Source organism: Ochotona curzoniae, unplaced genomic scaffold (genome assembly GCF_017591425.1).
Source record: "Ochotona curzoniae isolate NIBS_2020 unplaced genomic scaffold, NIBS_Ocur_1.0 contig_3819, whole genome shotgun sequence".
Lineage (NCBI taxonomy): Eukaryota > Metazoa > Chordata > Mammalia > Lagomorpha > Ochotonidae > Ochotona > Ochotona curzoniae.
This window is the reverse complement of record NW_024466004.1, coordinates 27,894,373-27,907,864: the sequence shown is the minus strand read 5'-3', so window position 1 is coordinate 27,907,864 and position 13,492 is coordinate 27,894,373. Positions and strand designations below refer to the sequence as shown.

Here is a 13,492-nt window from a genome sequence, read left to right as displayed (position 1 = left end):
ATGTTTAGCATAATTTATAACAGTTTATTTTTTCCTTTATTACTTAAATTCATGTCTAGATTATTTCTACACAAATAAATTACTCCCTTGTTATTGTCTATCATGTTCCCATTTACCTATCTGTAGTAGAATGTTATGGCCAAGACCAGAAAGATTAGGGACCTAAGCTATGGACAGGCCACTTTGCAGATGTAGTTTAACCACGTTTGAAAGCCAAAGTGTACTTCTGCCAAGTAACCATCTAAATTACCTCCTCATGTGAAACATAAACCTGTGTACATTTGGCTCTTTAATTCTGAGTTATGTTGTTGAATATTTAACAATTCCATCCACTTGTTTGAGTCTTCCTAATATTAAATATACCTAAAACAAAACTAAGTTTCTAGGGTTTCAAATATTATAAACAAAAGTGAGAAAAATATCACCATCTGTGGAGGTTAAGCCACCAATTCTTAAATTCATCAATGAAGATGACTGAAACTTTTTTATGCCAAGAGGAATTAATATTGACAATAACATAGTAACATGTGCTTTAACTATTTTTTGGGGTGGGGGGGTGTAATGTTCCATGATTTTAAAGAGGTCAAATGATTATCTAAGTGTAAGGTATTCTCTTGATAATAGCTGTAAAGCAGTATTTTTAAAGATTCAAGTCATAAAGCAAATTAAACCAAGTTAAACTTAATGCACATATATCTACACACATGTAAGATAAATCACTCTATGTATATGTATACATATGTGTACCTATGTGGTTTTTTAAAAGTAAGATATACAATCACTTTTCACATCTGTTTAAAGACAGTATCTTAGAATAATTACTTTTCTTTTAAAGATTTCCATAAATACTACTGTGATGAGGAAAAATTATGTTTTGTTCTGCTAGTTAAGATACAATAAAGGTCCACCTTATCTAACTTTACAACTTTCCATTAGTATCATTGAAGTGTAAAAATCACACTTGAATTTGATATTCACAGAAAGGCTCTTGAATTTCACCGTTTCATTGAAATTTCTTGGCCCCTGTCTATGCTCTCTTAGTAAAATGATTTAAGAACAACAATCTCGATTGAAATACCAATGCCAGGAGGCTGACTTACTAATAACATATTTTTCTTAGAGCAATTTAATTTTACAGGAGAAGAGACGTTTAAAATGGTCAGAAAGTTCACTTGAATACAGTCACAATGACTCTCCAAGAAACACACTGGGGCTGATGTTGTACAGTGGTGTAATGGCTTAACCTGTTGCCAGTAACACCAGTATTCCATATTGGCAGTGGTTTCAGTCGTGGCTGCTCTATTACCAATCCATATCCATGCAAGTGCACCTGCAAAAGCAGGGAAAGATAGTTCAAGAGCTTGTAATGCTGCCTGCCATGTGGAAGACCCAAGAGAAACTCCTGTCTCCTGGTTTGGCTTGGCCCAATTCTAGTTCTGTGAATTTGTGTAAATCTGCCTCCTTGTAAATCTGCTTTTCAAATCAACAAATAAATCTTAAAAAAAAGAAAGAAACAAACATGCTAAGTCAGTACACTTACTTTCAGACCCAGTAATGCACCTGATTCTTTGGGCATGGTTGTTCTCTTGTTAAGAATAACACGTCCAATCAATCGGTCCCCTTCTTTAGATGGTTGCCACGTTACAGGATGCTATTGAGGTACAAATAAAGTTTAAAAATATTTTTTTTCTTTCAGACACATAATTATTAGTTGCAGCATGTGTTTCTTCAGCTAAAAGATACTCAAAGAACTGATGCTAAGCACAGTAGTTGACACCTGCAGCTTCTCATAACAGAGTACCTTAGTTCAATTCCTTGCTCTTGTTTCCAGTTCAGACAGGGTGTCTGAGGTGATGACACCAAGACTGGGTTACAGCCTCTTACATTCAAGCCAGATGTCTGGCTCAGCCCTGACCCAGCCCCAGTCAGTGTGGACATTTGGTGATTCCACTGAGGATGGTCTCTGCCCAACTATCTCTGTTTTTCAAGTAAATGAAAAAATAGTTGAATACTTTAAAATTCTTTAACCTATCACTTGTACTCTCAATCTCATATACATATAATCATTATTTAATAATTTGCTTAAATTATGCTACAGTATTCAACTATAATTGTTTTCTCCAAAACTGCACTGCCCTAAATTAAATCAATCTTCATTCTCATAAGATGTATACTGGAGAGGGCCCCATGTGATGACTCAATTGGCTTGCAAACATTGGCATTCCATTTCAGCTCCAGTCCATGTCCTGGCTGCTCCACTTTCCATCTGGCTCCCTGCTTGTGGCCTAGCAAAGCAGCAGAGGATGGACCAAAGCCGTGAAACCCTGCATGGGAGAACCTGGCAGAAGCCCCTGGCTCCCGGCTTTGGATTAGCTCAGCTTTGGCCATTGCAGCCATTTGGGGAGTGAAACTGTGGAAGGAAGATCTTTCTTCTGTTTTCCTACTCTCTGTAAATCTGCCTTTCCAATAAAAATAAATAAATCTTTTTTAAAAAAGATGTAAACTGGAACAGAAAATATTACTATCTATCACATATGTGACAAATGACATGATGGTACACATGATCCTTGAACTCTAAACACTTCCTATAAAAACTTACCGAACTAATAGGGGATGTTTCCCGGCTATGCCATGTAGCAGGATCCAACCAGTAATAATCCAAGTCACCTACAAAATTAAAAAAGGAATGAAAAGCTTAAAGGCATTAAAGAGAAAACAATGCTTCATCAATCTATAAATGATTGCGAATATTATAATTTTGAAGTGTGTATATCCTAGAATGAGACACTCTGTATTGCAAAGTTTGCATTCCAAATCACTGGAATAAATATGTGATACAGATTCACTTTGTGCAAAGGAAGATCTACCTTTTCTCTCATAAGTTAGCTAAAAAACACACAGGTACAAAAAAAAATGGTTAATCCACTCTTTCAACTTTCAAAGGATTATCCAGGCTACAAGCTGCCATCTAGTGGTGCTAAAATATCATTCATCAAATTAAACACTGCAAAAATATCACACTAATATAAGGTGACAACAATGCAGGAGAGAACCTGGGTGTGAGATTTTTTGGGAACTTTTCTTACTATTTCAGTTTTTATTTCATAAATTGAAATCTGCTCTGTCATAAAGTGCTAAGACTATGTTCCTCTACTTTCCTTTAATGTATCTTTCAAAATTATTCTCTGGTCCCCATTTTCCTTCTTAAACTGAAAAAGCATGACCTGCATGTTTTCAGAACATAGTGACAAGTAAGCTAAATATCAATAATAACATTTAGCAAAGGAGGATACACCAATGACGAACTATTCATTTTTACTAAAACGACAAGTCCTACATTTGTATGAAAATATGAAAATGCAGCCTTTAGTTTTACTTTTAAATTAAAATACAATGCCAAAAAGTATCCAAAGACAAGAAACTTTTAGTATGCTGATAAGAAAAAAATACAGAGAGTGGGTGAATCTATGTGAGAAGAGCATGCAACAAAATCAAGGGAATAAATGACCTTTCATATTCTAAGTATCAGTTGATAAAACAAATACCTTCTACCCATGAACCAAAAATAATTGGAGAGTAATTAAATCATGCCAGCTGAAATTGAGACATTTTGCTAATGGGGGAAATATGTGTGATTGTCATAAACAGAGAATTTTACAGGAAATGACGGGTATGGTAAATATTGATACTACAAAGGAAATGAAATAGTAAATATTGAAGTCTTTAAAATTTCCAAACATTAAATCCATACACTTCAATCTCTTAGTGGCTTTGTCTCTCATCCTCTTCTACATTTCAGATACATCACATGCAAATGTTACATATGCTACAAAATACATGTTTTTTAAATATTTCATGTAGAAAATTGGAGTACCTCCTTTGCATGGAGTTAATATTAGAAACCACATTTGCAAAAACTGGATTATTTTAAAATTTTCTTACTAGAACATTTAATATCTGTGTTGAAAAGAAGTAGTTTAACTAAATTAGCATACACAACACTTTCAATGCATAAATGACATGTGAGACTTTCATAAACCAATGTCATGTTTAGAGTCAATGTATTTCAAACATCAATGTCATGTTTAGAGTATATAACATTATATAAAGATGCATCTCCCTGTTTTAAAATTTTATATTTTATGATCTATTGTCAATCATGATGGATTTCAATAAGAATCAATTTTAACCAAACAAAAGCTCTCTAAATACATGACTCTTTGTGATTACATTAAAACTAAGAAAACCATACCTCATTGTATCATAAAAAAATGAAAAAAACATATCTCTAGCTTCTATATTAGATATCTTTAAAATTTTATGTGACAGTTATACTTGACTAATGGAGTGCATAGAAACGTGCTTTACTAAAGGAAAGGTTATCCATAAGAAAATCTTTAAGTATTCGTATGTTTAAAAGAAAAATAATGATGGTAAAATGGAACTCAAATTATTACCTCACGGTAATTCATTACAATTTCTGTAGTAACTTGTAACTGTGCTACTTACTATTTAAAAATCAGCTGAAAATTTCACAGATTAAAAAATCAGAATGATTCTTAGAGATATTTTCTGAACTTCAAAAATATCCCCTTTTCTTTAGTTCTCTACAGAAGAATGTAGAAGGCATTTGAAATTAAATCATGAATTGGGATGAAATTAATCATATGGATTCTAAACTATCAAACCAGCATTTTCATGAAATATACTTATTGGATGTCTGTATTATGGATAAAAGTCCATTTAGTTTTCAAAATTTATTTTGAGGGATTTTTGTTTTTTTCTGTTTGTTTACAGTAAGTACCATGGTCCATACAATTAAAATATTCCTTAAGTTACATTATGAGAAAATATCAGCATTTATTTCAGTTTGGGGCTACACAATATGCACAGGAGGGTGTACTGCTCAGAATGTCCACATTCTATAGCACTGTGCCAACTTAAGACCAGACATCTCTGCTTCTGACCCAGCCTCCTGGGAATGCAGGAGATGATAACTCACGCTACCTAAGTTGGAGTTCTGGGCTGATGGATTTAGTGTGGCCCAGTCCCAGCTGCTGCAGGCATCTGGAGACAGAACACTAGATGGGAGGCAATTTTTTTCTCTATTTAATAAATCTTAAAAGACTATAATTTTGTGAGTTAAAGTCAGATTGCTCATCCAATGCCTCACTTCCAAAAAGCCTCCAACAGGTGAGGCTGGTCCATGTCTAAGACTAGGACTGGGAACTCTGTCTGGGTCTCCTGTAATACTGGTTGGTACCTAAGTTCTTGAATCACCACCTGTTGTTATACAAGATGTTCATGAGCAGGAAGTTGTAATCATGAACAGAGCTGAGAACTGAACCCTGCAGTTCTGACATGGAATGTGGTCAAGCCAGATAGTATCTTTACCAGGGAAACAAATTCTCACCCTTAAGAGGCTATTTTGGATAACTAAATATCTGTTGTAAAGTCAGCAGGTTGTCTTTCATAGTTGACTTATCAATCATGACAGTCAGGGTAAATTTCTAATCTAGTAAACACATTAGTCTTCAAATGCCTTTTCAGCTATTTCATCCAAAATCTACACCAACACTCTCCAACTACATCTGAAGGCAGTGCATTATGATGCGTGAAGTAGGCCAGACACCTAAAGGCACATTGGATATGACATCACCTACATGAGAATTCTGAAATAGTCCAACTCAGGGAGTAGAGAGTAGAATGGTAGTTATTAGGGGTTTGGTTCTGAGGAAACACAGAGGTATTCAATCACAAATTACAGTTTCAATTATAAAAGATGAATACATCTTAAGTATCTGTTGTACAGCACAATGCCTAGAGTTAATAATATCATATTGTATAATTGAACATGTGCAAAGAGAGTATGTCTCATGTTAAGTGTTACTGTCAAAAATCAAACTTTGGAAGAATACCTGAACATGATGAATAGATTTATAGCCCATATTTTGGTGATGGTTTCCATAGAAGACTCTGTGTGTGTGTGTGTGTGTGTGTGTGTGTGTGTGTGTGTGTGTATGTTTAAACTCACTCAGGTGTATACAATAAAAACAAATGACAATTTAATAGAGTAGGTACATACCAATAAAGAGCTTTAGTTTTTTCTTTAATTAACAGTAACTTGACATTTATGGGTTTATTTAGTTTTTGTTTTGGACAGGGCCCAAAATACAGGCAGCAAAAGCAAAGCTAGACAAAAATGGTGTACACATACACACACACATACATATGTATATGTATATAAACATGATATATACATGTAAACATGTATGATATGTATTTGCATTAATATATCAAACACAGCAAAGAAGCAACCAATAAGGAAATGAGAGAAAAGACCTGCACACTTGATTATGTTCTCTCTAAAATCAACACAACCATTCTTTCATTAATATGATTTTTGTGATTCAAGTAAAATGAATTATGTATAAACATTCATTCATATAAACAAAATTATCATTCAGTAAATTAATGATGTGTTAAAGACATCTGTGGCCAGAAATTATTTATAACAAATAGAACCCTCAGGGCTGAACAACCTACCAACAGTGCTCCAATATCTGGCTAAAACCTATGCTATCATTTTGATGTTTTGTAATTTAGGGAACAAGGAAGAAGGTTTGTAACTGGCCCTGGCAAAGGGACTGGCATTAACAAATTTGGTGCAAATGATACTTGTATAGCTAAAATATTGCTTAGAAAATCTGAGAACTGATTTTTCAGATGGTAATACCACATTCACCATACAAATCTACAAATTATTTACCAGGAACTCAAAATCAAAATTTCAGGCCCGGCGTGATAACATAGCAGCTGAAATCTTCACTTTGCATGTGCCAGGATCCCATATGGGTGCTGGTTCATATCCCGGCAGCTCTACTTCCCATCCAGCTCCCTACTTGTGGCCTGGGAAAGCAGTCGAGGATGGCCCAAAGCCTTAGGACCCTGCACCTGCATGAAGACAGGCTCTGGTCTCCTGTCTTCAGATCGGCTCAGTTTTGGCTGTTGCGGTTGCTTTGGAAGTGAATCATCAGATGGAATAGCTTCCTCTCTGTCTGTATATCTGACTTTCCAATAGAAATAAAATAAATCTTAAAAAAAAAAATCAGAATTTCTGCCTGAACTCTGGGCTCAATCTCCCAGATAATCTTTTCATTCTGGGGATTACTACTGCGGTATCTCCTCACTTCAGTTATACTAAAAAGTATGTTCAATAGTAATACTAAGAAGCATTCCTATCAATTCTACTAGCATATAAACTTAAGGAAAATACTTAATTGTGCCCCAGTTTACTTACCTTGAATCATTGTACAACTCTTTATACATAATTTTTCTGTTAACATACATTCTTTTATATTTATTATAATGCTGTTTCTAATGAGGAACCAATGTTGCAGGGCACTGAGTTAACTCACTGCTTGCAATGCTGGCATCCCAAAGCAAAGGGCTGGTTTGAGTTCTGGTTACTTTGCTTGTTTTGATTCTGCTTCCTGTTAACATGTATAGGAAGGCAAGAGAAGATGGCTGAAGATCTCTTGTTAGAGACCAGGAGGGAATTCCTGGCTCCTGAATTTGGCCTAGCTCAAACCTGGCTGTTGCTACCATTACGAGTTGAGAGACACTGAACAGAACATTTCTGTGTCTTTCCCACTTTCTCCGTCACACTACCTTTCAAATAAACATGTCTTTAAAACAAAACTTAAAGAAAAGCAGATATTAGAGAGTGAAATGGCAGTGTAACTGACCACTGAGATATGTGACTCTATACATTAGGTGCGTCCTCATGACAATATCTCTCTGTCCTTCTCTGCAGAACCAGTATAGACACATTACCCTCACAAAAGGTCTCTGAAGACTAAGAGAGAGACATTAGCCTTAGCCTTGCAAACAGTAAAGGGTTTTAGAGATAGAGTTTAATGTAAAATTAACAAAATAACTGAGATTTAGAAGGTGCGCTCAGGGTGTTGAACCTCAGATTTACAATTAAGTAGCTAACAGAACTAAACAGGGAATATGAAGAAACTCTGCAAAGGATGCTTTGAAATGGGCATACAAAGATGTTAACGCTCCTTGTTTATGAAAACTGACAAAATTTCTCAAGACATCCCTGACACATTTCCTTGAAATTACACCATAAAAATTTTGTGTATTGTTTGTGAATTTAATTGAAACATTTCTAACTTCATCAGACTCCACTTTTTCATTTGTTTATTTGTTTTGCTAACAAAATGATCTGAAGAATAACATTACTGGTGTTGTTTAAACAGGTCAATTGTATACCCTAGGTGATAAGGTTTTCACAAATTACATAAAACTGTGCATCTAATTTCCACATGGTAAAAAAAAATGAGAAATTAAGATACTTGATAGAGAGAATATTATCAATTTAATTTTCTCTGTGTTTGAAAGCTATGTAGATCTGTGTAAACCAAAGTTTTTGAGGTTATAAGAAAGAACCAGAGTCCGGAAATAACTGTAAAACACCATGATGCTGAACTCAATGACAAACTTTACTTTTGCATTGACCTGACCTATGGGACTCAGGGAAAGGCAGTAAATTAAAATTCCGAATAGCTTTTACCAGTCCCGCCTGACAATACGCATGTGCCGGGACACATACATACACATTCATGCACAATACAACCTTGTGTCACAGAATTAAAAGAAAATTCATGGTTTTCAAGAAATCTAGCCCACAATGTATTAACTGGAAAGAGTGACAATACAAATGCATCTGAAGAGAAACCGTCAAGTATACTGATGACAGAGACAAAACCTGTAAGCACAGTTTAAAGAGGAACTAATTTTGCATGCAAATATTATCTGAGGACTAATGACTGAGAAATTTCTCTCCCATGATTTAAATATAAAGTAGTAAGATGTCCTGGATAATAAATTACAAAGCTGGCAAGCTGAGGGAAACATTTTTCCCAAAACACAATGACTCTTCTTCAATAAGAATATGGAGTGCCGGACACAAGAGGGAAATATTTTACTGCAACCTTCCAACTGACCAGGCTTCCACATTGACACTGAGTATTCCATTCACGTGGGAGAACAGGTTGTCACGTGCAAAGCCTCGGAATAACCAGCCAGGAAACCCTGTGGAAAAAATTGGGGTTTATTTGCTTTCATTGTTTGGGGACTGGATGTCAACCGAAGGTTTAAGAAATTGCAGTGCTGGGTGAGTTCACGGCAGACATTACAAGAACATATTCTAGGTCTTTAGATGTAATTTGCTTTGACCAAAGAAGATGCTAGTCTTCAAACAGACCCAAGGGATAGCATAACAACATCAACTTGCAATGATATTCTGAATGTCAGATCAATTTGAAAGTCAAGGAAATGAGATTTATTGAGATCAATACATTATCATAGTTGTAGTGAAATAAGTCACAGTAATAACAATCAAATGATACTGAAGATGAGTTTTCACAGTAGCTAAATCAATATCAAAGCACATACTGATCCTGCTTATAATTTTAAAGTACATTATTAAGCTAAAAACCACTAAAATACAAGTATACATTCTAGCAAACATTTGGTGACTTAGGTAGATGTTTTGGAACATGAACTCCTTTGAAGCAAGCTACTGTAGACAAGAGTGTTACCTTTATTTGTTCCTTGATTTGTTCATCTTTGTTTTATTTTTTGTTGTGTAAGTGAATAATTTATACCAAAAGACTTTTTTTTTTTATTGAAAATCCCTTGACTGGCAGCGGAAAATCATGAGAGCTGGAAATTTGAAGAACGTTTTATTTAATGGTTCAGCACTACTCCTCAGAACACTGTTAGGTGTCCACATTCATAAACTTATAAATTACACACACAGGAAAATGGGTTGCAGAACATTGCATGATTATTGGTCCAAAAAAAAAAAATATTTGGTGCAGTGCAAAATTGATCAATGCAAATTGATCAAGCTTTATTAAGTTATTCCTTTCAATGGTACCTCAAATGTGTGACAGAGTAAATAATTTAAATAAAATCAAGCACTAAAGGATATGAGAGTAGAGAAATAATATTCGTAAATGCCCAAAGAGAGCACTTACATTTATCAGAAAGCAAACTAAGCCACAGTTGATCCAAGTTTAACCTACTGACTCAACAAAGGAATTGCTTCCATACTCCCTGTAAGATAAAAAGTCTGGTGTATGATTCTAAAAGCAAAGCTTCCATATAATATTGCAAGTTCAACATATTTTCATTTAGATGGAATTTTGATTTAAAAATACAAAACATCATGAAGCTCCACTGATGGACAGTGTTAAGTGCTCAGCACTGACTTCTTTGATAAGAATGGATTGGCCTTCCACCGAGGACAACGTGTACCTCACCCCACTTTACTGGCTGTTTAACTAGTAAATGTAGGTCTGTATGTATGTCAGCTTAGATTTTCTAGATTGTTATTTATCTTGTCAATCAAACAAGCATGTTCTTGGACTGTCCAAGATTTCGATATGAGTCCCTTCGCCCTCACCACTACCCATTAGCTTCTCTAATAAACAATGAAATGGATATTGCCACATATTTTGTAGATAATGGCATTTTCTCAAAATTGGTGTATTAGAATCTTTATGCTAATCCACGGCTCAATCTTCTACTCTTCTTTTCCCTCACTGATTATTTCTTCACAAATGTTCTAAGATCAATCATATTGTTACATTTTATAACACTGGTATCTATCAGAAATCAGTTTTGTTAGAAAAGTAGGGTTTTAAGCAGAAAGTAAGATCAAATTAAATGAACATGTGCAAAACATGGTTTATTTATTCTAACTCTATCTTTGTTAAAATGAAGACTTGTCTATCCACCAAATTCAAACTCTTTGAAGAAGTGTGAGCCACCTACAATGGTATTGGTAAACAGGTTAGAAGTTTTCCAACAATTTAAACAGCATAATTCAGTAAACAACCAATTATTTTAGCCTACTTGGGATTCTTGCCAGAGAATGGGATGCAAGTCAAAAAGTCTTCTCATTTGGCAAAAAGTAACGGCATAAAACCTGAGCTCAAACTTTTATCCTTAGAGCACACACGCATAATACCATTACCACAGCATCAACTTTTGCTCTGGCATTCAGCACACCCAGGAGTGTTCACTGAAAAGAAAAAAGCACACACATACATACACACACAAGGCTGACACAGGAAGAATTTACCAAATAGGAAAAAGTAACAGATTTAAATAAATAAAAATTAATAAAAACGAATTAAGCAAGTTGAATTAAGCAAGTTGCCTGCGCTTAACCCCAATACTGTGAGAAATTCTATGAACATAACTGTCTGACATCATATTTAAATAAAGCTGAATTACTGGGCCACAACTTGATACTAAAATAAAATTCAGTAAGTAACAACTACAAAATGTGGCATAAATATTTTTGCATTTAAATCCCCTTTGTATCCTTTTTGACTTAGGCTTTTAAACTGTGAGGAAAACACATTTCTGAGGGGAAAATTTTAATAAAAATAATGGAAACACACATCAACAATAGCAAGTTTGTCAACAATGACTATCCACAATTAAGAAAGCTCACTTATCCACAGTAAGGGGATTTGAAGCTAAATGTTTATAACCCAAAAATTAAATCATTAGTCATCAGTGCAACAAGAATAACAAATCAAAAACTATTATGAAAATAGTTTATGATTATGAAAATCAAAAACTGTAACTATTTATGAAACACTGGTTCAGATTCATCTTGTACTGAATATGACATTCACTGTAGATACTAATTCTTATTTTTATCCTTTGCATATTCTATTTCAATACAGCTTATAAATGCAGTACAAAATGATTAGGTGTTCTTTCCTAACATCCTTCAAAGTATAGCCAAACTGTCTTCTAAATAATCTTAAATACTGCTTAATTTTCTAATTATATAAATGAAATAAGTTGAGCAATTATAATTTTTTTGGCTAAAGAATTTAAACTGCATTTAGCACGGACACTGGAAATAGCAAATTAGGGGTCTAGCGTAGTAGCCTAGTGGCTAAAGTCCTTGTCTTCAATGTGCGGGGATCCCATATGGGCACCAGGTCTAATCCCAGCAGCCTCTCTTCTCATCCAGCTTCCTGCTAATGGCCTGGGGGAACAGAATAGGATGGCCCAAAGCCTTGGGACCCTGCACCCGTATGGGAGACCCAGAAGAAGTTCCTGTAAGCTCCTGGCTTCGGACCGGCATAGCATAGGCCGTTGCGCTCACTTGGGGAGTGAATCATCGGACGGAAGATCTTCCTCTCTGTCTCTCCTCCTCTCTGTATATCCGACTTTCCAATAAAAATAAATAAATAAATAAATTATTCACTCCCCAAGTGAGCGCAACGGCCGATGCTATGCCAGTCCGAAGCCAGGAGACTCTTCTGGGTCTCCCACGCGGGTGCAGGGTCCCAAAGCTTTGGGCCGTCCTCGACTGCTTTCCCGGGCCACAGGCAGGGAGCTGGAAGGGAAGCGAGGCTGCAGGGATAGAACTGGTGCCCATATGGCATCCCGGGCGTTCAAGGTGAGGACCTTAACCACTTGCGCCACCACGCCGGGCCCAATAAATACATTTTTAAAAGATAAAATACTTAACTGCATTTTTTATCTGAAAATTAGAATTACTATGATTTTATTTAAAAATGAGGGCTCGGTGCCATGGCCTAGCACCTCAAGTCTTCACCTTCAATGCACCGAGATCCCATACGGGCACCAGTTCTATTCCCGCAGCTCCACTTCCCATCCACCTCCCTGCTTGTGGCCTGGGAAAGCAGTCGAGGACGGCCCAAAGCTTTGGGAGCCCTGCACCCCCGTGGGAGACCCGGAAAGAGGTTCTTGGTTCCCAGCTTTGGCTCGGCTCAGCATCGGCCCTTGCGGCTCACTTGAGGAGTGAATCATCGGAGGGAAGATCTTCCTCTCTGTCTCTCCTCCTCTATGTATATCTGACTTTGCAATAAAAATAAAATAAACCTTAAAAAAATGAAACAGTATCATTTCAGAAGTAGTAAAAATAATTTTAGAGCTTATTTTCTAACATATATTCTACAACTTTATAAAATCTTTAGCAACTGAGATACAGGGTGATATCCCACACTAAAGGAATAGCTTTAACTTCTTTCTTCTTTTTTTTTAAATAAACACACTTAATGTTAATAAGCACACCATTCTTAAAAACATAGGACAATTATAGTGTGCCTTATTTCCACATAAATCAACTGAAATACTACATGAAATATACTAGTGACCATAGCAAGATTGAGCTGAAGAAATATGGAGTTCATAATAAACGCCAACCTAGTATAATTGCTCCAACATTAGGGAAAATCAATTTTTCTTCATCTTTCAACATACGTGTTTATATATAACGAGAAACTTATTTAAATTACAAAATGAAGAATCCAACCAGCAACCACTCTTAACCCCAACTTCATTTTCTTTTTAACGAGAAAGCTTCTAACATTTACTTCTAAGTTGTTCATACTCAAAATATATTTATAAAGATACACTG

The 13,492-nt window shown here is 35.5% G+C and overlaps 1 protein-coding gene across 1 annotated transcript in view; it reads right to left on the bottom strand.

Annotated features, from left to right (window-relative positions):
- RIMS1 (regulating synaptic membrane exocytosis 1) overlaps window positions 1–13,492 on the bottom strand; it is a 446,205-nt gene that overhangs the window by 153,480 nt on the left and 279,233 nt on the right. The window contains 2 exon segments of the mRNA XM_040983625.1: window positions 1,541–1,651; window positions 2,600–2,667. Coding sequence (XP_040839559.1) covers window positions 1,541–1,651; window positions 2,600–2,667 — 179 coding nt within the window.